The 26281-nt window shown below is 42.2% G+C and overlaps 2 protein-coding genes across 3 annotated transcripts in view; both read left to right on the plus strand.

Moving 5' to 3' along the window:
• Nucleotides 1-9995, plus strand: part of SEC23B (SEC23 homolog B, COPII component) — a 38749-nt gene extending 28754 nt beyond the window's left edge. Inside the window, exons 17-21 of one of the 2 annotated variants that reach the window (XM_078371461.1) lie at nt 937-1023; nt 4640-4795; nt 5162-5227; nt 5809-5863; nt 9561-9995. In XM_078371461.1, coding sequence (XP_078227587.1) covers nt 937-1023; nt 4640-4795; nt 5162-5227; nt 5809-5814 — 315 coding nt within the window. In that variant the 3' untranslated portion in view covers nt 5815-5863; nt 9561-9995. The remainder of the gene's footprint in view (nt 1-936; nt 1024-4639; nt 4796-5161; nt 5228-5808; nt 5864-9560) is intronic. The other variant, XM_002747478.5, reaches the window with a different exon arrangement.
• A 7449-nt stretch (nt 9996-17444) lies between these two features.
• SMIM26 (small integral membrane protein 26) lies at nt 17445-20750 on the plus strand. Its single transcript, XM_035298448.3, has 2 exons — nt 17445-17626; nt 19603-20750. Exons 1-2 carry the CDS (start codon nt 17509-17511, stop codon nt 19779-19781), a joined length of 297 nt encoding a protein of 98 aa, XP_035154339.1. The 5' UTR covers nt 17445-17508; the 3' UTR covers nt 19782-20750.
• The last annotated feature ends 5531 nt before the right edge of the window (nt 20751-26281 follow it).

Genomic DNA, 26281 nt, shown 5'->3' on the forward strand with positions numbered 1-26281 from the left:
ATCTATATATATATTTATTTATTTATTTTGAAATGGAGTCTTACTCTGTTACCCAGGCTGGAGTGCAATGGTGCGATTTCTGCTTACTGCAACCTCCACCTCCCAAGTTCAAGTGATCCTCTCACTTCAGCCTCCTGAATAGCAGGGACCATAGGCACGTGCCACTACAGCCCAGCTAATTTTTTGTGTTTTTGGTAGAGACCAGGTTTAGCCATGTTGCCCAGGCTGGTCTTTAACTCCTGGGCTTAAATTATCTGCCTGCCTTGGCTTCCTAAAGTGCTAGGTTTACAGGTGTGAGATACCACACCCAACCATAATATATATTTTGTAGTAAACTTTAAAAATATGTACTAAATGCTGTTTTTCATATAGGTATCCATATTCTGTCTTATCTACAGAGAGCGTCTCTGATTTCTAAAATACATACAAACCTGAGAATATTCAGAATTATTTTTTGTTCCAAGATCAAAAGATATTATTAAACTTGGTCAGCATAGTGTGAGACCCTGTATCCACAAAAAATAATTAGTTGGGCATGGTGGCATACACCTGTAGCCTCAGCTATTCAGGAGACTGAGGTGGGAGGATCACTTGAGCCCAGGAAGTCAAAGCTGCAGTGAGCCAGAGTCATGTCACTTTATTCCAGCTTGGGCAGCAGAGCAACACCCTGACTCTTAAAAAAAAAAAAAGGTATCATTAATCTCCCTTCTCAATTGATGAGGAACTATTTGGAGCCGATTTTTCCTACAAAGTGGAGACTGAGTCAGGAGCAGAAAGTGGAAATGTGTCAGGAAGAAAAGGGGTGAGCCACTGTGCTGGTCACCATTTGTAAATAGCCTTTGCTGTGGATACCAGGCATGGGGTCAGGGTCAGGTGGAAGTGGTTACTGTGTCGGAAGGGGGAAGACCAATGCCATCTTTCTCTCTTTTTCTTCAGCCAGTACTCCTGGACAGCAGCAGCATTCTAGCTGACAGAATTTTGCTGATGGATACTTTCTTCCAAATTGTCATTTATCTTGGTGAGGTAAGATTATATTATTAATTTATTTATTTTTGTTTTTAAACTGGAGAAAAGGCATACAAATTTATTCAGTGTGCACACAAGGAGAGTCACTGTCCTTAACTATGGTTTTTGTTTTCTACTTATTTATTAATTTAGTTTTTTACTGACATTTGTTACAACGATTTGGGCTTAGAAAGCTCAGTCACTTTTATTCTAGTAAATAAAATCTTTTCTTAGGTCCCTGGAGTATTTGTATATTTATTAATTTCAGTAATATTTCCTGTAAGTATGGGCCAAGTACAGTGGCTCAAGCCTATAATCCCAGCACTTTGGGAGGCTGAGGTGGGCATATCACCTGCAGTCAGGAGTTCAAAACCAGCTTGACCAACATGGCAAAACCCTGTCTCTACTAAAAATATAAAAATTAGCTAGGCATGGTGGCATTCACCTGTAGTCCCAGCTACTCTGGAGGCTGAGGTGAGAGAATCACTTAAACTCGGGAGGTGAAGGTTGCAATGAGCCAAGATCACGCCACTGCACTCCAGCCTGGTCAACAGAGCCAAATACCGTCTCAACAATAACAATAATAATAATAATAACAACAACAACAATAATACAAATGCTTTAAAAAGATTTCAGGTGGTTCTTTTAAATCACTGTCATTTATTACCTTCAAAGTTAGGCAAGACTAGTTTATTCTCCTCAGTAAATATTTTATGCATATTACTGTTCTTTCAGAGTTAGCGTTTGGAGCTAAAGTTGTACTTTGATGAAATAACGTGGCCCAGGGAACTTTACACTAGGTCTGTTGATCCCTAGGATGGCTGTGGATAGCTCTCAGTCCATTTCTTTCTCTGTGGGGTTCATGCCCTAAGAAAGGAAATGGCTCCTCTGAATTATTTGTGTGTTTATGGCAAAAAAATCCTTCAATGGAGATGATGGTGATATTTATATTCAGTGATGCTTTTTCTTCTATTGAATGTTCTCTACCTTCATTAAATTGGTCATAAATTTGGTTTCCTAGTGACCAACTATTAGAAATGATTTCTGATGTGGTGAAAAGATACAAATTATGTTTCAGGATTCCTTCAGTAACTTAGGAAGTATTAGTTTTTTAAGACTCCTAGGTATTTTATAACTTTAAACTTTTCTTTTTTTTTTTTTTTTTGAGACTGAGTCTCACTCTGTTGCCCAGGCTGAAGTGCAGTGATGTGATCTCCACTCACTGCAACCTCCACCTCCCAGGTTCAGGTGATTCTCCTGCCTCAGCCTCCCGAGTAGCTGGGATTACAGGTGCGTGCCACCACACCTGCCTTTTTTAAAAAAAATATTTTTAGTAGAGATGGGGTTTCACCATGCTGGTCAGGCTGGTCTCGAACTCCTGACCTTGTGATCCACCCACCTCGGCCTCCCAAAGTGCTAGGATTACAGGTGTGAGCCACCGCACCTGGCCAACTTTAAACTTTTTTCAGCATATTAACACCCATTCTGCGAGCCACTTGCACACAGGTGCTAGGCGGTCAGTAATAGTCCTGGACTGAGGGCCAGATAACCAGCTGCTCTTCCCACTGCATCCTTTGGTACTGATACAGTCGGCCCTCCGTATCCACAGGTTTCATCTCTGCAGATTCAACCAACCGCAGGTTAAACATAATTTTGAAATAATAATTTAAAAAATATAAATAAAATACATAGCACAGGCTGGGTGTGGTGGCTCACATCTGTAATCCCAGCACTTTGGGAGGCCAAGGCAGGCGGATCATCTGAGGTCAGGAGTTCGAGACCAGTCTGGCCAACATGGCAAAACCCTGTCTCTACTAAAAATACAAAAATTAGCCAGGCATGTTGGCGGGCACCTATAATCCCAGGTACTCGGGAGGCTGGGGCAGGAGAATCACTCGAACTCAGGAGGTGGAGGTTGCAGTGAGCCGAGATCGCACCACTGCCCGCCAGTCTGGATGACAGAGCAAGACTCTGTCTTAAAAAAACCAACCAAACAAACAAACAAAACAGCACAAGAACTATTTACATAGTCTTTGCATTGTATAAGGTATTATAAGTAATCTAGAGATGATTTAAAGTATATGGGAAGGTGTACATTGGCTATATGCAAATACTGTGCCACTTTGTGTTGAGGATCTGTGGAATTTGGTATTGGGAGGAGTGGTCCTGGAACCAGTCTTGTGGATACCGAGAGCTGACTCTATCCACAAGTCATTTAAAAATGTTATAAGGAGACAGAATGAAAGAAAAGACTCATTTGAGAGAGGCATAAATGCTGGGAACAATTAGGTAAAGTAGTAATGGTGGGGGAAGAAAAGGGAAGGAATTAGGCTGGAAAGTGAGGAGGAGGCAAAACCGATAAGGAGTTGCCCTGTGGTCTTGGCGGGGAGAGGTAGGGGCCATGCTGCTGTGTGGAGGAGGAGCCCCCATGGAGGCCACAGTACAGTGCTTTCTTTGCCTTAAGCTCACCCTGATTATCAACATTTCTTTTGTAACCCCTGATCCTGTTTATTCCAATTATTGAACACATTCTTGTGCAAGTGAGGGGTTCTAAGGATAAAGACAGTGACATTGTTCTCACCCTCCCAAAGCCCTGAGTGTGCTAGATGTGAGTGTTTTTATGAACTCTTGGATTCTGGTAAGCTTACTGGCATTTCCCATAGGCCAACAGTCAGTCATAGCATTTAGTCTCGGAAAACGGTAACTGCCACTCTGAAGAGTGAGCAGGCTACCGAAGGAGGCATCTGAATCCTCTGCCTGGAGCCATGTTAATGGCTCTGTGAAGACACATTGCACACTTACTATAGCCTCTTTCTCCATTTTTCCTCTCCATTGTCATCTTGTTTTCCTAAGTAAAATGCAAAAGCACTTCACTTTATTTATAAGGTATATGAATCAGTTAATGAATGTTTCTTGATTTCCTGTGTATACAAGATATTTCCTAGACTAGTTGCTGATGTATATAAAAGAAGGAAGGGTGACAAAATGTGTAGTTTAGTCAGGGAGACAGTCTGCCTTCCATCGTTTAGCATGTGGCTTCTCCTCGATGCCTGATCAACACACTTTGATTCTCACAGCTTTCGTCTCCCTTGCCAAGCAGACCTTAATTCAGGGCCCAGTGGGAGCAGGACATGGGGATGAGTCACTTGCACCCAACTCTGTATCACTACTGCGTACTGGAGGAGGAGTGGAATGTGTGTGCTGTTAGGAAAGGACATGAGGGAATGGAGTCTGTGGGCAGCCAGCAAATCCCTTTCCCTACCAGTTGTGCGGAGATGAGAGGCCAGACTGAGTGATAATAGTGGAAGTGGAAAAGGAGGGAGGCCGTGGCTCCTTGGGATGAGTAATCCACAGGCTTTGTTAACTCGTTGATATAGAAGAGAGGAGGCATGAGTGATGCATGACATTCCTGGGGGAATGTGCAGGCGGAGGCGTCCTGGATGCACCCACTTGCTTACTCCTGCTTCTCCTCCTGCCTGTAGCTCTGCTTTGTTCTCCCTCTGAAGCTTGTCATTTTTGATATTAGAGTTCTTCACTGGAAACAAGCTCTGGGTGGCGATGGTAGAATGTCAGTGTCAGTGAAGGCTGTTGCTAACAGTTTCACAATAGTTTTGGTTGGTTTATTTCTGTGTAGACCATAGCCCAGTGGCGTAAAGCAGGTTACCAGGACATGCCCGAGTACGAAAACTTCAAGCACCTTCTGCAGGCACCACTGGATGATGCTCAAGAAATTCTGCAAGCACGCTTCCCGATGCCACGTTACATTAACACGGAGCACGGAGGCAGTCAGGTGAGTGAGCTGCGCTCTAGCTCCAGTGGCTGGTTGGTTTTATGATAGATTGTTATGGCTATTATCCAAACAGGGTGGCTTTTTATGTGATGACATAAGTGGACACATGGGTAATCTTCCAAATACGAGTTCTTTCTAAATGAGTGGTCAAAATACGCTTATGTAAAAGGATTGCCAAAATAAAATACATGGTTTATGTTTTAGGATACTCAAATGGAGAGCCAGTCGGCTTAAGCCAAAGAAATAAGTTACCATGCAGTAAAACAATTCTAGTTTAACCAAAAAAATGTAAAAACCGTTTTCTGTTAACACTAATAGTAATGTCACTTTTTAATCTTCAAACCTTTTGTTGTTGTGTTGTTAAAGGCTCGATTCCTTTTGTCCAAAGTGAACCCATCTCAGACACACAATAACCACTATGCTTGGGGACAGGTAAGAAATTGTCAGGTATTTGGGGAGGATGCTAAGCTAGTTTTTTAAAAAGTTGTTTTAAAATTCTACAAATTGGATCTGTTTTGGCCTGGAGACAAAATAACTGCATAACTTGGGTATTTTGCTGGGGAGTAAGGAGGCGGGAAACAAGTTTAATAACACAGCTGGGCCGGAGGTCGAGGGGGGCTCCCTGTGTGGGTCCCTTTCTACACAGTGGAAACCATACCAGGTTTAGGCCAGGGGACAGAGCACTGTACTGTGGCCTCCATGAGGGTCTCCTCCTTCACACAGCAGCATGGCCCCTAGTCCTCTCCCCGCCAAGACCACAGGGCAACTTCTCATTATCGGTTTTGCCTCCTTCTCACTTTCCAGCCTAATTCCTTCCCTTTTCTTCCCTCACCATTACTACTTTATCTAATTGTTCCCAGCATTTATGCCTCTCTCAAACAAGTCTTTTCTTTCATTCTGTCTCCTTATAACATTTTTTAAATTAAACTTTTATGAGATAACTGTAAATTTATATTGTTGTAAGAAATGATACAGAGAGAGATCAGCTGTATCTTTTACCCATTTTCCCTTAGTGTTAACATCTTGCAAAAACTGCCATACAGTATCACAGCCGGGATATTGAGATTGGTAAGGTCAACATGTGCAGTATTTCCATCACCACCTGGATCTCTCATGTGCCCTTTTATAGTCACACCAGCTTCCCTCCTGCCTCTGCCCCCCACTGCCAGTGCCTGGCAGTTGCTCACCTGTTTACCATTTCTATAATTTTTATCATCAAGAATATTTTGTATAAAGTCACACAGTCTATAACCTTCTGGGGTTGGCTTTTTTCCCTCAACATAATCATCTAGAGATTCATCTCAGGTTGTTGCATGTATCAAAAGTTTGTTCCTTTTTATTTGCTAAGTAGTATTCCGCAGTGTCGATACATGTATTGCAGTGTGTTTAATCATTAACCCATTGAAGGATATCTGTGTTGTTCACAGTTTCTGGCTACTAGGAATAAAGCTGCTATAAACATTCATGTGCAGAAACTTTTTTACCTCTTTAAATCTTCATTTCTTTGAGATAAATGCCCAGGAGTACATTTACTGGGTTGTATGGTAATTATATGTTTAGTTTTTAAGAAACTGCCAAACTACTAGCAGTGTGTGAGTGATCCAGTTTCTCTGCATCCTAGCCATCATTTGGGGGTATCATTTTTATTTTAGCCATTCTGATAGGTATGTAGTGGTATATCATTGCAGTTTTAATTTACATTTTCCTAATGACTGATGGTGCCGATAATCTTCTCACGTGCTACTTTGCCATCTGTATTTCTTCTTCAGTGAAATCTCTGTGTCTTTGGTTTGTGGTCTAACTGGATTATTTGGATTTTTACTGTTTGAGAGTTCTTTATATATTCTAGATACTACTTCTTTTGCAAATATGTGGTTTGTAAATATTTTCTCTCACTTGCAGTTTGTTAATTTTCTTTGTAGGTTTATCCTGTTTTGGTTTGCTCAGCTTTTTGCTTCTGTACATTTATATCTCTTGCCAGAACAGGAAAGTTTTCAGTCATTATTTCTTTGAATGCCTTTTCACCAAAAGAAGTGCTGTCTTTTCCTTCTTTCTTGGCATCCAGTGACATGAATGTTAGACATTTTGTCGTATCCCAGGTACTACATTTCCATGTATTTTCTTTATTTTGTTCATTTGGGTAACTTCTGTTATTTTGCCTTCCAGTTTATTGATTCTTTCTTCTGTTCCTTTTCTGCATTGAACCTATGCACTGGGCGTTGTGTTGGTCACTGTATTTTTCAGTTATAAAATTTCCTTTTGATTCTCCATGTCTTCCACTTCTTTCCGGGGGCATTGTTTTTCTTTGCGGAGGCTTCCTGCTTTTTCATTTGTTCAAGTGTGTTTGCAGTTGCTCATGAAACATTTTTATCATGCTGTTTCTAACAATTGTTGTCAACTCAGTGTTAACATGTGTCAGTTGTCTTTTTTTTTTTTTTTTTTTTTTTTTGAGGAAACGTCTAGCTCTGTTGCCCAGGCTGGGAGTGCAGTGGTGCAGTCTCAACTCACTGCAACCTCCACCTCCTGGGTTCAAACGATTTGCATGTCTCACCGTTCCAAGTAGCTTGGATTACAGGTGCTTACCACCACGCCCGGGCTAATTTTTGTATTTTTAGTAGAGACGAGGTTTCACCACGTTGGCCAGGCCTGTCTTGAACTCATGACCTCAAGTGATCTGCCTGCCTCAGCCTTCCAAAGTGATGGGATTATAGGCATGAGCCATCGCACCCGGCCTGTCAATTGTCTTTTTAAATCCAGTTGGAGGGCTTAGTAATCACTTTGTATAAGCGATTTTTTTATTGAAAGTTGGACACTTGAGTATTTGTATGAGACCCTGGATCTTATTTAAAACTGCTACTTTTCACTTTTTTTTTCTTTTTTTTCTTTTTTTGAGACGGAGTTTCACTCTTGTTACCCAGGCTGGAGTGCAATGGCGCGATCTCGGCTCACCACAACCTCCGCCTCCTGGGTTTAAGCAATTCTCCTGCCTCAGCCTCCTGAGGAGCTGGGACTACAGGCGTGCACCACCATGCCCAGCTAATTTTTTTATTTTTAGTAGAGACAGGGTTTCACCATGTTGACCAGGATGGTCTCGATCTCTTGACCTTGTGATCCACTTGCCTTGGCCTCCCAAAGTGCTGGGATTATAGGCGTGAGCCACCGCGCCCGGCCGCACTGTTTTTTTCTTACATTACTCTGACAGGGAAGGTGGTTGCAAGGGTGAGTGGGGCAGTGGTGGGTTTCATTACTGCCAAGTAGAGAAGCCCAGATTTTCCACTGGCTCTGTTGACACCTGGGGGCACCTAGTGATTTCTAATTAGTGCTTAGTGGGAACGGGAGTTCCAGCTCCCCCATAGCTTCCAATGACGCCACTGTGGAGATGGCCTTGTTACACTTGGGTGACAGTGAAACTCCTGACCCTCCACCAGGCCTCTGATACCATCCCAGTAGTCAGGGGTGGGACATGTATTTTTGCCAGGTTGGGCTGGAAAGTCCATGCTCCACAGATGGCCTCTACTGACACCACAAGGCTAAGGGAATTTTCTACTGGCCATTGGGGATGAACATCCTGGCTCCATACTTAGCCTTCTCTGCCACCATCCCAGTGGGAGTGTTGGAGTGCCTTGTTACTGCCTTGTGAGGGTGGAAACTTTAGCTGCCCACCCAGCTTTTGCTGGTTCTTTCATTTTTGCCTGGAGTACAGTGGTTATTATCTAAGGTTGTTCTGTCTTGCTAGGCTCCTTTAGTCCTTTGGCTGGAGAAAGTGGGTGCTTTTCGTTGTTTCGTTTCGTTTGAGTCTGTGCTCAGTGACAATTTGCCAGCTTCCTCAACTCCAAATTCGGAGTATATAAGGCAAAAAGGAAGCCCAGGGAACTCACAGCTGTGTTGTTCTTAGGTCTCAGGTTCTTTAATTCGTCTTCTGTCTTCTCTTCAGCTTTCAAGGTCTTCTTAGGTTTGGTTTATATAAAATGCCCAAGGTTGTTAGTTGTCCTTAGTGGGAGGAATAGAGAAAAGTATGTATCTTCCACTCCTTTTTCCTTGAAATCCTCTGAAAACATTTTGATCACGCTTATATTTTTCTAATTATAACAGCATGGTTTCGTTTTAGAAAATCTGAATATGTTTAAAGAAATAAAGAAAATTTAGATTACCTAGAACGATTATCTAAAGAGTTAACTATTTCCAGCATTTTTCTGCATAATATAAAGTGTATTAATGTTTGTGTGTGTATATATGTATTTTAATTTCTTTACAAAATTGGAATCTTACTATAAATTGAGTTTTCTATTCCATTTTTTCCCATAACATTAATACAATTATAAGCTTTTTCTGATATTTGAAACATCCATCCGTTGAGTGGAGATACTGGTTCACTCATTTGTGGGTACACCATTATCCAGCTTCTGTTGTAAGCAGAGCACTCAAGAGGAAGGGTGGGTGTGTAAGCTCCGCGAGCTTACATTGTTGACGAGCCAGACTCTGGGTATGTCATCAGGATTGTGGAGAAGAGGGTGAAGTCGAAGGCCTTGTGCTTAAAACTAGCAGGTGCTGGCAGCCTGATATCAGTGTATCAGGAAAGGGTCTTGTGAGGAAATTGTGCATTAGTTGAAAGAAGTTGTGAGTAAGGCAGAGGATGAGGTTATGGGAGTACTCGTAGCAGAGGGGACAACACCTGTGAATGTTCTGAGGGAAGGTACTTGACAGCTCATGAATTCTAAACAGCTTCTAAGATATATGCAAACTAATCTTTATCGTTACATTTCAGGAAACTGGAGCACCCATCCTAACTGATGACGTTAGCCTGCAGGTGTTCATGGACCATTTGAAGAAGCTGGCTGTCTCCAGTGCTTGTTAAGCTGAGGATGAGGCCAGGAAATGGAAGAGAACGGCGTCAGATCTTGTTCAAAATGTCTGTAAAGGCTTAATAACATTTCTGTTACTTTTCTAGCAGATTTTAACAAATCATCCAGGAAATTTTGTATGTAACTCTTTAGATAATAATTTATTTGTATTCCCTGTCTCTGTCTCTTTTCTTGCACTATATAATTATAAGGTCACAAATGTTTTGGTACTTGTAGATGTTTATGTGCTTTTTGTATCCTGACTTTTAGAATCTAAATAAAATCAGAGGTAAATGTATTTTGGCAACTTAAGTAAGAATCTTAATGATCATAAAGGAAATAAATCTAGATGCAGAAAACACTGGCTAAAATATTGCTAATTCAAATGTGATTTCCTGAGGTGTCTGTGTGAGTGTGTATGTGCTTTAAGTGACTTCCTCAAGAAGTGTTTCCTGAACTTAATCCTCATAACTAAAGTAATATATATGCAGGATCAAAATGAAACAAATACCTTATACTAAAGAGCTTATAACAAATAAGAAGTTACCTCCCCCATCTGACAAAGGGCTGATATCCAGAATTTACAAAGAACTCAAACAGATTTACAGGAAAAAAACAAGCCCATTCAAAATTGGGCAAAGGATATGAACAGACACTTTACAAAAGAAGACATATATGAGGCCAACAATCATATGAAAAAATGCTCATCATCACTGGTCATCAGAGAGATGCAAATCAAAACCACATTGAGATACCATCTCACGCCAGTTAGAATGGCGATCATTAAAAAATCTGGAGACAACAGATGCTGGAGAGGATGTGGAGAAAAAGGAACATTTTTACACTGTTGGTGGGAGTGTAAATTAGTTCAACCATTGTGGAAGACAGTGTGGCGATTCCTCAAGGCCTTAGAAATAGAAATTCCATTTGACCCAGCAATCCCATTACTGGGTATATATCCAAAGGACTATAAATCATTCTACTATAAGGACACATGCACACGAATGTTCATTGCAGCACTGTTTACAATAGCAAAGACCTGGAATCAACCCAAATGCCCATTGATGATAGACTGGATTGGGAAAATGTGGCACATATACACCATGGAATATTATGCAGCAATCAGAAATGATGAGTTTGTGTTGTTAGTAGGGACATGGATGAATCTGGAGAACATCATTCTCAGCAAACTGACACAAGAACAGAAAATGAAATACCGCATATTCTCACTCATAGGTGGGTGATGAAAAATGAGAACACGTGGACACAGAGAGGGGAGTACTAAACACTGGGGTCTATTGGGGGGAAAAGGGGAGGGCCAGCGGGAGGGGGAGCTGGGGAGGGATAGCCTGGGGAGAAATGCCAAATGTGGGTGAAGGGGAGAAAGGAAGCAAAAAACACTGCCATGTGTGTACCTATGCAACTGTCTTGCATGTTCTGCACATGTACCCCAAAACCTAAAATGCAATAAAAAAAAAAAAAGTTACCTCCACTTTCTAAACTAAGACCTACTTTTTGAAGATAACTGCTTTTAACTTCTCCTTACAAGGTTTTTGTTGTTGATGTATTTTTTAGCCCATATCTCAATTTCCATTTTCAAAGAATCAAAATATTGAGACTTTTCTGTCTACTATCCAGTTATTATTTGTATATTATCAAGATTAGTAAAATTTATATTCCGGGTCAGATACAGTGGCTCACACCTGTAATCTCAGTGCTTTGAGAGGCCAAGGCAGGAGACTCACTTGAGGCCGGGACTTTGAGACCAGCCTGGGCAACATGGTGAGACTGTACCAAAAATTTTATAAGTTAGTGGGCCATGGTGGTGCATAGCTGTAGTCCTAGCTACTTGGGAGGCTAAGGCAGGAGAATCACTTCAGCCCAGGAGTACAAGGTCACAGTGAGCTATGATCATGCCACTGTACTCCTGCCTGGGTGGGAGATCAAGACAGTGTTTCAGAAAAAAAAAAAAAAAAAAAAAAAATTATATTCTGGCCTATTATATTTTTTGTCACTAAATTGAATGTGAAAGCCGAAAGCTCCTAAGAAGCATTTACACAGTCATGATCATGTAAATATTGTTCAAGTCCCAGCAAGGTAGGATGACATTTTTCTCCAGGGTGCTAGTGTCCCAGTCAGTCCCTGTGCCACTTGTAGGAAAACATTCCAAAGCACAAAATCAGAGTTACTTTTGGCATTTCATCCTGCTGTATGTTGGCTTGCTCCCTACTTGGATTAAGCTCTCTTAGGTTTGCTGTGGTTTTCCTCAGAATTTCTAAGTTTTGTATGCTTTTTGAAAGAAGAAATATTTTGTTCTGTTTACTAAGAAATTCTAGCTTATTCAACTGAATGAAGTCCATTTTTTTTTTAATTCTTTGGAGGCCACTGATATCCCCTTTTACTGGGGGCCAATCACTTTGACCTGCTACACAATTGTCATTCAGGAATTTCTTCTGCTGGGAATCTTGGGTTAGTTCCACTCTTCCCTTTATTCCGTAAGGCATTTTGCAATCTCAAATGACTTTTACTTGGGGAGAACTCACTGGATCTCAGCATATCTACAAATCTATTCTGACTTCATACTTTATGACTTTGCCAGGTAATATGGTTTGGATATTTGTCCCCTCCAAGTCTGTCATTGAAATGTAATCCCCAGAATTGGAGGTAGGGCCTGGTGGGAGGGAGGAGTTTGGGTCATACCGGTGGATTCTTCATGAATGGCTTGGTGCCACCCTCAGAAATGAGTGAGTTCTTGTTCTGAGTTCAAACGAGGTATAGTTGTTTAAAAGAGTGTGGTGACTGGAGACTCTGGCTCATGCCTATAATCCCAGCACTTAGGGAGGCTTGAGGTGGGCGGATCATCTGAGGTTTGGAGTTCGAGACCAGCCTGGCCAACATGGTGAAACCGTCTCTACTAAATATACAAAAATTTGTATTCCCAGCTACTCAGGAGGCTAAGCACAAGAATGGCTTGAACCCGGGAAGCAGAGGTTGCAGTGAGCCAAGATCAAGACACTGCACTCCAGTGGTGACAGAGCGAGACTCCATCCCAAAAAAAAAAAAAAGTGTTAACCTCCCCCACCTCTTCCTCTCGTTTTGCATTGTGATACATCAGCTACCTCTTTACCTTCTGCCCATGACTGTAAACTTCCTGAGGCCTTCACCAGCAGCAGATGCTAGCACCTTGCTTCCTATACAGCCTACAGAACCATGAGCCATAAACATAACCCGTAAACCTCTTTTTAAAATAAATTCCCGGCCGGGCGCGGTGGCTCATGCCTATAATCCCAGCACTTTGGGAGGCCGAGGCGGGTGGATCACGAGGTCAAGAGATCGAGACCATCCTGGTCAACATGGTGAAACCCTGTCCTACTAAAAATACAAAAATTAGCTGGGCATGGTGGCGCATGCCTGTAGTCCCAGTTACTCAGGAGGCTGAGGCAGGAGAATTGCTTGAACCCAGAAGGCGGAGGTTGTGGTGAGCTGAGATCGTGCCATTGCACTCCAGTCTGGGTAACAACAGCAAAACTTCATCTCAAAATAAATAAATAAATAAATAAAATAAAATAAATTCCCAAAAAATAAAAAATAAATTGCCCAGTCTCTGGTGTTCTGTTATAGAGATGCAAAAACAGACTAACCCATTGTGTTTAAAGGTATAGGCCCAAGATAATCTCAGAACTTTGAAGCCATTATTTCACTAATTCAACAAGTAAGTATCCAGTACTTGTTGTCTATGGAGTAGTCTTCTAGGCATTGAGAATATTGGCAATGAAACAAAAAGTACTGTTTTCAAAGAGCTTATGCATTAGTTAGGGAAGTCCACCTGTAACAGTGTAATTAGAAGTAAATGATATGGCTGGCACGGTGGCTCATGGCTGTAATCCCAGCCCTTTGGGAGGCCAAGGTGGGCAGATCACCTGAGGTCAGGAGTTTGAGACCAGCCTGGCCAAAATGGTGAAACCCTGATTCTATTAAAAATACAAAAATTAGCCAGATGTGGTGGCACACACCTGTAATTCCAGCTACTTGGGAAGCTGAGGCAGGGAGAATTGCTTGAACCCAGGAGGCAGAGGTTTCATTGAGATGGTGCCACTGCACTCCAGCCTGGGTGACAGAGTGAGACTCTGTCTCAACAACAAAAAAAGTAAATGATACATTAGAAGGTAATGAGTGCTATGTGAAAATGAAGCTGGAAGCTCCTATTAATTGGATGTTGGACCAGCTGGATTGATTTTGATATTCTATCTTTTGAATTTGTATTCAAATACAGGTTATGGTATTTCTTTTTGTCTCTGCCCTACATTCTAGCAGAGTTTCCTCTCTTAAAATGTTGAACATTTGCTGGGTGCGCGGTGGCTCACGCCTGTAATCTCAGCACTTTGGGAGGCTGAAGCAAATGGATTACCTGAGGAGTTTGAGACAAACCTGACCAACATGGAGAAACCCCGTCTCTACTAAAAATACAAAAAATTTTGCTGCGCGTGGTGGTGTATGCCTGTAATCTCAGGTTGTGGTGAGCCGAGATCACGACATTGCACTCCAGCCTGGGCAACAAAAGCAAAACTTTGTCTCAAAAAAAAAAAAAGTTGAACATTTACATTTAAATTCCAAGAGCTTTTATTTTCTGTGCATTTTCCAAGAATATGTTTAATTTGGGGTATAATTTTTAATACATCATATAAAAGAATACATAAAGCTGTCTGTACAGATTAAGGCCAAAACTTTCTTCTTGGGCTTTTCTGTTTCAAATTAACAGAAGAAAATGTGTGATAGACCCAACTCACTCTGGGCTTCCCTTGAGTGACAGTGACTTAGGGAGCTGAGGAAAGAGCACGGCATGACACGGCCATGCAGGTCCCACCTTGGGGTACTAGTGACTTTTTCCACAGAATGTGGGGAATGGTGGGGTGATAGTGCTGTGTGGAAAACAACCATCTTGAGAAGGGACCACTGAGTCCTCTATGCTCAATGAGGACTATGAACTCTATCTTTTTATTAATTGTTAATTTTTGTGGGTATTGAACTCCATCTTGAAGTTAATATAAGCCACTGACTTATCTTAAGCAGGGGTTGAAACGGTAATTTAAGGTTTGAAACAGACGCCATAGGAGTGGCAGGAAGGATGAGAGGAGACTGTAATCCAGAAGAGAAATGAGGCCAAAACAGAGACAGGGTATTTAGACAGACGTGACAAAAGGGATGTCAGATGAAATGGTTCCACGTTTCTGGCTTGGGTGATTTCTTGATCACTCGCTGAATTAGGGAAAAGAAAGTTTGTTTCCTATTGGGAATGGCATTGATGAATTAAATTCTGAACATTTCTTTAGTTTCAGGACCTTGTGGGATATGCAGCGGAGGATGCATAGCAGGTTGGCAGCAACATGAATTTGCTTTCAGAGAATCTGGAGTAGATGTGAGAGTTATTAACATATAAAATAGGTATCATGAGTAAGGCTGATGAGAAATAAGGATGAGAAGAGACACAAGCTTGAAACAATACCACTTTTTCTGATTTGTTTATAACTATTGAGCTATAGTTCACATATAATAAACTGCATCCATTTAAAGCATACAATTGGATGAGTCTTCACAGTTGCGTACCCCCATGAAACCACCACCAGCATCAACATACAGAATTGCCATCACCTCTCAAGGTCTCCCCAGATTCCTTTTAGCCCTTCCCTTTCTCCACACCCTCGCAGCAGACAACTACTGATCAGCTTTCCCCCACTATAGTTTGCTTCTAGAATTTTGTGACTGGTTTCTTTTTGTGTCTGGCTTGCTTTTTCACTTCGTATAATCTATTTTGAGATTGTGTGGTTATATGTACCAGTACCTGTTTATTGCCAAGTGGTAACCCACGTTATGTTTAGCTATTTACTTGATGGATAATGGGGAGGCTTCCTTTGTTTTCCTATTAAGAATAAAACTCTATGAACATTCATGTACATGGCTGTGGGTGGACATAGGTTTTTATTTCTCATGGATAACTAGAAATGGAATGCCTGGGTTGTATGGTAGGCATATGTTCAACTCTTTAAAAACTAAATTTTGCAGCTGGGCGCGTTGGCTCACGCCTGTAATCACACCACTTTGGGAGGCCGAAGCGAGTGGATCATGAAGTCAGGAGTTCAAGACCAGCCTGGCCAAGATGGTGAAACCTTGTCTCTACTTAAAATACAAAAATTAGCTGAGTGTGGTGGCAGGCGCCTGTAATCCCAGCTACTCGGGAGGCTAAGGCAGATAATTGCTTGAATCCGAGAGGCAGAGGTTGCAGTGAGCCGAGATTGCACCACTGCACTCCAGCCTGGGCAACAGAGCGAGACTCTGTCTCAAAACAAAAACAAAAAAACCTAAGTTTTGAAAAGAGATTATAACATTTTATGCTCCCATCACTAAGAGTTCCGATTGTTCCAAACAGCTCTTGGTATTCTCAATCTGATTTTGGCCATTCTAACAGGTGTGTAATGGTCTCTTTGTGTATTGTTTAATGTGCATTTCTGTGATGACTAATGATGCTCCTGTGCTTTTGGTCATTTGTATATCTTCTTTTGTTCTATTCAAATTTATTGCCTGGTTTTTAGTTGGGTTGTATTTTTATAACTGAGTTGTAAGGCATCGTCATATATTCTGGATCCAAGTCTTTTGTCAGATATATGTTCATTTGAATATTTTATTCTGTGGCTTGATTTTTTATTTTCTCAACTGTGACCTTCGAAAAGCAAAAATATTAATTTTTTTAAAAAGCCCTATTAATCCTTTTTTCTTTATGCATATATATAAAAATTGAGATGGAGTTTCGCTATGTTGGCTAGGCTAGTCTGGAACTTCTGGGCTCAAGCAATCCTCCATCCTCTGCCTCCCAAAGTGCTAGAGTTACAGGCGTGAGCCACCCGGCTTGGGATGGTTTTTGTCTAAGAAATCTTTGCTTATTCCAAGATAGAAAACATATTCTCCTGTTTTTTTTTTTCTAGGTTTATATTAAGTAGTTTTATTTTTACATTTAAGTCAGTGATCCATTCAGAGTTAATTTTTGTGGATATAGATTTCTGGGGCTGAACATCAGTTTTTAAAGGGTGGGTGAGGTAAAAAGAACCCTTAAGGAAACGCAGGTGAGATCAGTGGTGGCAAATGTTTCTGAAACCAAGTTTAAGTATGACTGAAAAGTACTTAATGTCAATTTACCGAGCCTCCTCTGTGCCAAGCACATCACACTTGCTCTTAGTTGCTCAGTCTATTGAGGGTATCTTGCTTTAAAGAAATGTATGAGTAAGTCAAAAGCTGGAGGTAGACAAGAGTTGAAGATGTTTTGTGTTTGAGACATGGGCATGTTTGTATGAAGGATAAACATCAATAATGAAGATGGGAGAGGACTTAGGGTGTCAATCCCTTAGGACTGAAGGGAAAGGCCCCTGAGGCAGGAAAAAATAAGACCCAGAGCCTAGTGGAGGGATTAGCTTTGGACTGGAGGTATTTGAAGTTCACCCAGATTTCATGAAAGGAAAATGGGGGAAAATGAGTTGTGGGGAGAGACAAGTCAGATACCGCCTAGGAACCCATGAAGGCATCACAATTTTGCAAGTGAGAAGCTTCTCTTCAGAGACGTTGTCATTTAGTCCTCGTCACGTGGTAAGAAGTGTCGCCCGCCCACAACTCTGCACCCGAAAGTCCGAACGCCTAAGGGACTTTTCGGACCAAAAGCCGGCAGATGCATCGGGGCAGAGCAGGAAGCAGACGCGGAACACGGGCGACTCCTTGATAGTTACGGCGGCAGCGACAGCAGCGACGCCCTCACCGGAAGTCCCGCCTCCACCGTGGGCCTGCGATAGTTGAGACCCTGCGAGAATTGCGGCCCTCGCCGGCGTAGCCATGCCTCAAAACCCGTTCACGGCCTGGTACCGGCGGATGTCGGTAGTCTACGGGCTTGGCACCTGGTCTCTGTTGGGCTCACTGATTTACGTAGGCCAGAAAATGATGAGGTCGTCAGGTAGGGCTCTCTGGCGGGGCCTGCCCCGGGACACACCGCCTTCTGTGGGGAGTTTTCCGGGGTCATGGAAACGACCTCCCTCTCTTTTAAACCCCCGGTTGATTCCGCAAAACTAACTGAAACGGGTGCTTACAGCCGTTTGTTATAATGGAATCTGCAAAGAACTAGACTCCGGGGACTGTTAACACCTTGTAAATAGTGTTACCTAAATCTTAATTATTTATTGGCTAGGGCCGTCCCCATTCTCAGAATTGGAGGAATCTGTGTAAACTGCAGGGTGAAATTTTAGACTCTGGCCGGTGATTTTTAAAGAGTGATGCTTCTGTTCTGTATGTGGCGAGCAGTTTCAGGACTTTTAGCAGCCAAGGCGTATTAAAATCTTCCCAGTTACTAGACGCAAAAGGAGGAAAGTCTCAGCTTTCAAAAATATGCTGGAAATCTGTAGAGGCGTTAACTTGATTAGTGTGGTTGCTAGGGGCTGAGGAGTGGGAATGACTGCCAAAGGTGTGGATTCCTTTTGTGGATGAAAATATTTTTAAATTGATTGTGGTGCTGGTTGCACAAATCTGAATATACTAAAAAACATTAAGTTGTATATTTTAAGTGGGTTAATCGTATGGTGTGTTAAGTATATCTCAGTAAAGTTGTTGTGTGAAAACTGTGCTGAAGATTACATTTGCTGATGAAGCTATCAGTGGCCTGAAAGTACATGTGTCCAGCATTAAGCATTTAAAAACATTTTGGCTGGGTGCAGTGACTCGCGCCTGTAATCCTATCACTTTGGGAGACTGAGGTGGGAGATAGCTTCAGCCCAGGCATTCAGGACCAGCCTGGGCAACATAGGAAGACCCCCATCTCTACCAAAAAAAAAAAAAAAATATATATATATATATATATATTTTTTTTTATATTTACTTTACATATATGGTAAAAATATTTACTTCATGTATATAAAGTAAAAATATTTTATTTATTTATTTATTATTATTTTTGAGACGGAGTTTCGCTCTTGTTACCCAGGCTGGAGTGCAATGGCGCCATCTCAGCTCACCGCAACCTCCGCCTCCTGGGTTCAGGCAATTCTCCTGCCTCCGCCTCCCGAGTAGCTGGGACTACAGGCACGCGCCACCGTGCCCAGCTAATTTTTTGTATTTTTATTTAGTAGAGACGGGGTTTCACCATGTTGACCAGGATGGTCTCCATCTGTTGACCTCGTGATCCACCCGCCTCGGCCTCCCAAAGTGCTGGGATTACAGGCTTGAGCCACCGCGCCCGGCCAAAAATATTTTAATGTCCATAATGTTTATGTTTTCTTTTGTTCTTTCATTTTTTTTTTTTTTTTTTGAGACAGGGTCTCACCCTGTCCCCCAGGCTGGAGTACAGTGGCATGATCTCGGCTCATTGCAACTCCTGTCTGTGGGCTCAAGCGATTCTTCTGCCTCAGCTTCCCAAATAGCTGGGATTACAGGTGCACACCACTACCGCCGGCTAATTTTTTTTTTTTTTTTTTTTTTTTGAGATGGAGTCTAGTGCTGTTGCCCAGGCTAGAATGCAGTGACACCATCTCAGCTCACTTCAGCCTACACCTCCCAGGCTTAAGCAGTCCTCTGGCCTCAGCCTCCCAAGTAGCTGGGATTACAGGCTTGCACCATCACACCTGGCTAATTTTTGTATTTTTATAGAGATGGGTTTTCACCATGTTGGCCAGGCTGGTCTCAAACTCCTCTCCTCAGGTGGTCCACCTGCCTTGGCCCCCCAAAATTCTGGGATTACAGGTGTGAGCCACCATGCCTGCCTGCTGTCTGTCTTTCTTTTCCTTCCTTCCTACCTTCCATCCTTCCTTCTTCCTTTCCTTTCCTTTCCTTTATTATTGGGGTTGAGGGGACTGGATTTAATTTTTACCTTAGTTAATTTCTAAGACTCATGACTACTTTCTAAGTTAATACTTCATGTGTTCATTATTTTTTCTCTTAAAGGTGATGAAGTAGACCAAAAGCATGGCTCAGCAAGTGAAATGCTCAGTGAACCATCTGAAGCCCCAAAAGGATTTTATGTGGAAACAATTGTCACATATAAAGAAAATTTTGTTCCAATTACAGAAAAGATCCACAACTATTGGAAATCCTGGACTAGTGGCCGTGGGACAGAACCATGATTGGCTACTGAATTCTGAAAACCAGGACTTGGTTTAACATTTAAATTTGATAGATGTCTTGATTCCCATTTTGTATTTTTGAAAAGCGCATGTATTTAAATTTTCTGTAAAACATAATGACTGATAATATGCACTCAATATTTTCTTGGAGGAAACTATTTGCATTTTGTTCCTCTATATTTACTTGAGTGAACGATTGATATGAAATTGCACATAGAGCTTCCATAAGCTGATTTCCTGAAAGTAGTTAATGTGGCTTTATATTTCTTTCATGTTGCTATTAGGCACAGCTGTAGTGGTCACTTTAAGGTTAGTTTCAGCAAATCTCCATATTCAGTTTGGGATTCAGTAGCCCTTTGGGTACTATTGCATACTGGTTAAGCATGTTATGAATTATATTCTAACTCCTGAATTAAATAGACCGGACCTGTTCTTTAGGACCACTGCACATACCCCTCATTCCTTCATCAGATGCGGATTACCCACCAACTGTGCCCAGTGGTATTGTAATGCTAGGAATGCAGTCAGGACGACATGATTGACGCTGAACCAGTTTCCTCAGTGGTCTGTTGGTTGCAGGCAACAAACACAAGTGAGATTAAATCAAAAGGGGGCGTCTATAAAAAATGTGTATTCGTAGTTTGGAGTTAAAGCAGAGAGTATGTTGAGGTCTTCAGGGGCCTGACACTAGGACCGGAATGCAGGCAGCCGCTTGCTGAGCCTGCCGGGGCTCTTGGCCTTGCTTTTCTTATTGCACACCGGCTGCTTTTCCCACCTTTCTGGAGTAATAGAACTATCCCAAGACGATACTACCTCCCATGTGCAGTGCCAAAAAGTGTGACCAGCCTCTCTGCAACCCAGTGGTTGGCTTCTACCCTTGCGAGAACCTCAGTTCAGTTTTTATCAGATCCCTACCTATGGATTAGAAAGTACTGCCTCAGTCATGAATAAAGTATCATTTGTTTCTCATTTGGGTAGTGTTTGCTTGTTCATCGCTGTCAGCCCTGTGAGTAGAGATGTGTGGTAGACAGGAATTGGGCATTTCTGGGTTCCTCTACTCTGACCTACAAACTCTCATCTTGATTTCTCATTGGCATCAGTTCCACCATATGGGTGGCCTGAGCAGTGCTGTGGTGCAGTCAGCCTCAGTGACAAGGATTCCAAAATCACAAGTAACAGCTCCAGATGCTGGCAGGAGACACTCAACTTCCCAAGGGATATCAAGTCAAGCATGGATTTGTGTCAGTTGGCTGTGTATTCCAATGGACCATCTTGCTTGGCATCAAACTGATGAGAGAGAAGCAGTGTGTGACAGTAGACAGGGAAGATGAGAAGCAAGTGAAGCAGAAGTTCTGGAGAGATGGGAACAGTAGCATGAACCTCTTGGAAGACATTTCCTAACATTAGAGACTTCCAGAAAAACAAAGGGCAATGGCTGAGGGGCTGTGGCACTTGGCAGGTGAGACTTGTTAATAGAACACAGCTAGGATAAACAGCTCTCACTTGGCAGTCTGTACCCAGGAGCCATATACTCGTGGGGCTCAAGGGGACAGTCAGGTTAGCTTTCCTTGGGAATTGGTTGAGTTTATTCTTAGATCTAATTTATTCTCTTATTTCAACCCAGAGCTCTCCTGAACTCATGTCCATCTAGCATTGCTACTTGGATGTCTAGCTACCTCAGCTTGGTCCATAATTTAAATTGCTGCCATCACCCGCAAGCCTGCTCTTCCTTCCCTTCTCTTTCTCAGAGAGTATTCAGTTCCTCAAATAATTCCAGACTTCTCCCTCTTCCTGTTCATTCTCACGCCTCCAGCCACCAGGTCCCATCATTTCTACTGCAAATATTCCTTTCCATTCCCACCTCCCCATTCCCTTTACCACTACCTTACTTAAGTCCTCCATTCTCTTGGCTTATGTAGCCTCAACCTCCTACTCTCTCTTTGTCTCTACTTGGAGTCCCCTCCAATTGGTTTCTACAATATGAGCCAGCATGAGTTTTTTGAAATTAATTTTTTTAACAAAGCAACAAATTCATTAAAAAATTAAATAGTGATAAAAACTTTGTAACCAAAACAAACAACAGTAACAGTTGCTGCTTTATCCCTGCTCACTTTCAACTAATAGGGGTTTTTTTTTTTTTTTGTATTTACTTCCACATTTCTAAGTAACAAGCTTTTACTAACATCTTTATCAGTCATATAAGATTTATTAATCAGGATTTGATCCTTCTTTCCAACTGTCTTCCCAATAAAACGGTTGCATATTCTAGGTAAATCAATCATTTATATTTACCCTGTTTTAACTATGCAAATACAGTTTGTTGACAAGCCAAATAAGCTTTAATTGTTTCTCATGTAAATTTTACTTCTGGAGTTAACTGCATTCTTTTTTTGATTTGCTTTCTTTCCTTGACGTTTTTCTTTACATCTCTGTACATTCTTTACATACCCTCTAACCTCACAAGATAATTTTCTACACAAACCTTTCCAATTTCTCTTTTTTTCTCTTTAAATCTTGAAGCTCTTTGTCTTCTTGCTACCAACTAGACTGATCACTCTAGCTCTGCTTCGCACACTTTTTTCTTTGCCATCCTATGATGGATATCTGTGTTCTTGGTCCCGTGTTCCCACAGTTCTGAGAAAGGGTATATAATTTTTTGGCAATTTTTCATGTCTGAACATGTTTTTTTTTTTTTTTTTGAGAGGGAGTTTTGCTCTGTTATCGAGGCTGGAATACAGTGGCGCGATCTTGGCTCACTGCAACTGCCGCACCACAAGTTCAAGTGATTCTCATCCCTGAGCCTCCCGAGTAGCTGGGATTACAGGCTTGCACCATCACATCCGGCTAATTTGTATTTTTAGTAGAAATGGGGTTTTACCATGTTGGCCAGCCTGGTCTCAAACTCCTGGCCTCAGGTGATCCTGCTGCCTCTGCTTCCCAAAGTGCTGGTGTTACAGGCGTGAGCCACTGCGCCTGGCCAGAATATGTCTTTATCGTATTCTCATCCTCAATTACTAGTTGGCCTGGGTAGAGAACCCCATGTTTGATCATTACTCTCCCTCAGAATTTTGAAAGCATCGGTCTCCTTTGTTCTAGCAATTCCAGTATTTCAGGTGGGAAGTCCTAATCTTTGATTATTACCTGTTTTCTTCCCTCCAGAAAGTCTTAGGACCTCCTTTATCTCTAGGGTTCTGAAATTTTACAGTGATGCATCTAGTGTGGCTTTAAAAATGTTTTTATTAGGCTGATCACTCAGTGGGCTCTTAGTTTATGGAAACTCTTGTTTGGTTCTGGGGAATTTTCTTAGTTTTTAGGAATTCTGTTGGCTTTTTAATTTTTCTTCTCTGTGTCTGGAATTCCTAATAGATATTCCAGACTACTTTTTATTATTTTGTAATTTTTCTCAACTACCGTTGATCTCTTTATTTTCAGCGAGAGAGTCATTCATTTACTTATACATTTGTGGAGGAGGCAAAATTTTACCTACACTTTTTAGGGTTTCTGGCTGGGCCTGAGAATTAAATTGACATAAAACAGATTAGCCAAAGTAAAGTATACAGATTATTGCATGCACGTGGGAGCCCCCACAGAAAAATGGAGACCCAAAGAAATGGCAAAACCTAACTGCTTACATACTGAGTTGAATGAAGAGAGGCAGTTATGGAAAAGTAACTGAAACCAGAGAAGGATAACAGTTATTTAAAGAAGGTCTGTTTGTACAGAATTATTTCGACCTTAACTCTCCATCTCTGATGTGAAGAATGGTTCTGTCATCCTGGTACAGGGAGGGCATCTTCCACAAGGGGTTTTATCTCTTATTTTTATTTTTTTGAGATGGAGTCTCACTCTATTACCCAGGCTGGAGTGTAGTGGTGTGATCTCAGCTCACTGCAACCTCCGCCTCCTGAGTTCAAGCAGTTTTCCTGTCTCAGCCTCCTCAGTAGCCCAGCTAATTTTTTTATTTTTAGTAGAGATGGGTTTTCACTATATTGGCCAGGCTGGTCTCAAACTCCTGACCTCCGGTGATCTGCCTGCCTCGGCCTCCCAAGGTGCTGGGATTACCAGCGTGAGCCACCGCACCCAGCCTATCTCTTGCTTTCAAAAAGAAAAGAGGAGGTCAGAGCACCCTTTCTGTACCTGCTATTTTTCAAGTGTCTTTAGCTCAAATAAAATCCATGCCAAAGTGGCTCACGCCTGTCATCCCAGCCCTTTGGGAGGCCAAGATGGGTGGATCCCTTGAGGTCAGGAGTACAAGACCAGCCTGGCCAACATGGTGAAATCCCCTCTCTACTAAAAATGCAAAAATTAGCTGGACATTCTGGGCGACAGAGCGAGACGCCATCTCAAAAAAAAGAGAAAAGAAAAAAATTCATTGCTGGAGGAAAAAAATGTGCCCCTTTCGACCCCGCAGGAAGAGGACTTTGGAAGCCTGTGCCCTTTTCCTTCAGACTTTGCCTTGTGCACCTCTTTTCTTTGCTGATTTTGTTTCATATCCTTTTGCTGCTATAAACCACAGACATGACGATAACTATGTGCCGATCCCTGCGAGTCCTCCCAGCAAATCACTGAATCTGGGAGTGGTCTTGGGGACCCTGGACATGCTACCCAGGCAGAGGCCACCCCACTATGGAAGGATGAATATTATAAGTCCCACTCTATATCTGTGAAGTATAGAGGCTGAGGACTGTCAAGTATACTTTTCACTCAAAAGTTAAAAGCATGAGTCTAATACAAGAATGAGCAAACGTCAAATATTCAACCCGTGAATGAGAAAACCAGCAGCATGGTAAAGCTGATTCAAAGAAGAGAGGGCCAGGGGTTATGTAGGCACTGGAGAATAAGATTAAGTTAGAATAAGATTTCTGGTTAATGTTCTAGTGGGGATACAGCCCTAAACTTTGGGTCATTGTTTTATTTTATTTTATTTTTAGACGGAGTCTCACTGTCGCCCAGGCTGGAGTTCAATGGTGTGATCTCGGCTCAGTGCAACCTCCGCCTCCCAGGTTCAAGCGATTCTCCTGCCTCTGCCTCCTGAGTAGCTGGGATTACAGGCGCCCGCCACTATGCCCGGCTAATAGTTTTGCATTTTTAGTAGAGACGGGGTTTCACTATGTTGGCCAGGCTGGTCTCGAACTCCTGACTTCGTGATTACCTGCCTCAGCCTCCCAAAATGTTGGGATTACAGGCGTGAGCCCCCACACCTGGCCTGAGTCATTAATTTTTAATGGACGGAAATCATTTTTATTTTTATCAGACAAAAGTTTACAAGTTAACATGAAACGTCTCAAAATCCAAGCCTTTAATTAAAAGTAGGTGATGGTGCCTGGGCAACATAGTGAGACCCCATCTCTACAAAAAATTAAAAAATGAGTGTGGCGCAGTGGTGTGTACCTGTAGTCCCAGCTACTTAGGAGGCTGAGGTGAGAGTTCACTTGAGCCCTGGAGTTCAAGGCTATAGTGAACAACGATTGCACTGCATTCCAGCCTGGGTGATAGGGCAAGACCTTGCCTCAAAAAAAAAAAAAAAAAATTTGATCAGACGCACTGACTCATGCTTGTAATCCCAGCACTTTGGGAGGCTGAGGTGGGCTGATCACTTGAGGTCAGAAGTTTGAGACCAGCCTGGCCAACATGGCAAAACGTATCTACTAAAAATAGAAAAATTAGCTGGGTATGGTGGCACAAACCTGTAATCCCAGCTACCTAGGAGGCTGAGGCAGGAGGAGCACTTGTACCCAGGAGAATTGCTTGAACTCAGGAGGCGGAGGTTGCAGTGAGCCAAGATTGCGCCACTGTACTCCAGCCTGGTGCCTGGTGACAGAGCGAGACTCTGTCTCAAAAAAAAAAAAAAAAAGTGCACAAAGGTTCCCATAAAATAACACATTTCTTAAAAGTTTGAGCCATTTTGAGTTCCATGCAACCAAAAAACATCCCAGCTGAACCAGACCTAAATGTTCATTAATAGAAAAAACTGCCGGGCACGGTGGCTCACGCCTGTAATCCCAGCACTTTGGGAGGCCGAGGCGGGTGGATCATGAGGTCAACAGATCAAGACCATCCTGGTCAACATGGTGAAACCCCGTCTCTACTAAAGATACAAAAAATTAGCTGGGCATGGTGGCGCGTGCCTGTAATCCCAGCTACTCAGGAGGCTGAGGCAGGAGAATTGCCTGAACCCAGGAGGCGGAGGTTGCGGTGAGCCGAGATCGCCATTGCACTCCAGCCTGGGTAACAAGAGCCAAACTCCGTCTCAAAAGAAAGAAAAAAAGAAAAAACTGTTTAGGGGAATTATAATACATATATTAGCCCTTAGCATCTGCACATCTATTAATAGAGAATTGCTGTAAATCCATGATACACTGTTAAGCCAAAAAATGGACTTCTCATATTTATTCATTTGGCAATATTACCTGAGCCTCAGGTACTATATTAGATGCTGAGGATTCAGTAGTAAGCATGAGGGACACAGGTAGAAGAATACGGCTTACTAGGCAAATAGA

The sequence above is a fragment of the Callithrix jacchus genome, chromosome 5 (genome assembly GCF_049354715.1).
Source record: "Callithrix jacchus isolate 240 chromosome 5, calJac240_pri, whole genome shotgun sequence".
NCBI lineage: Eukaryota > Metazoa > Chordata > Mammalia > Primates > Cebidae > Callithrix > Callithrix jacchus.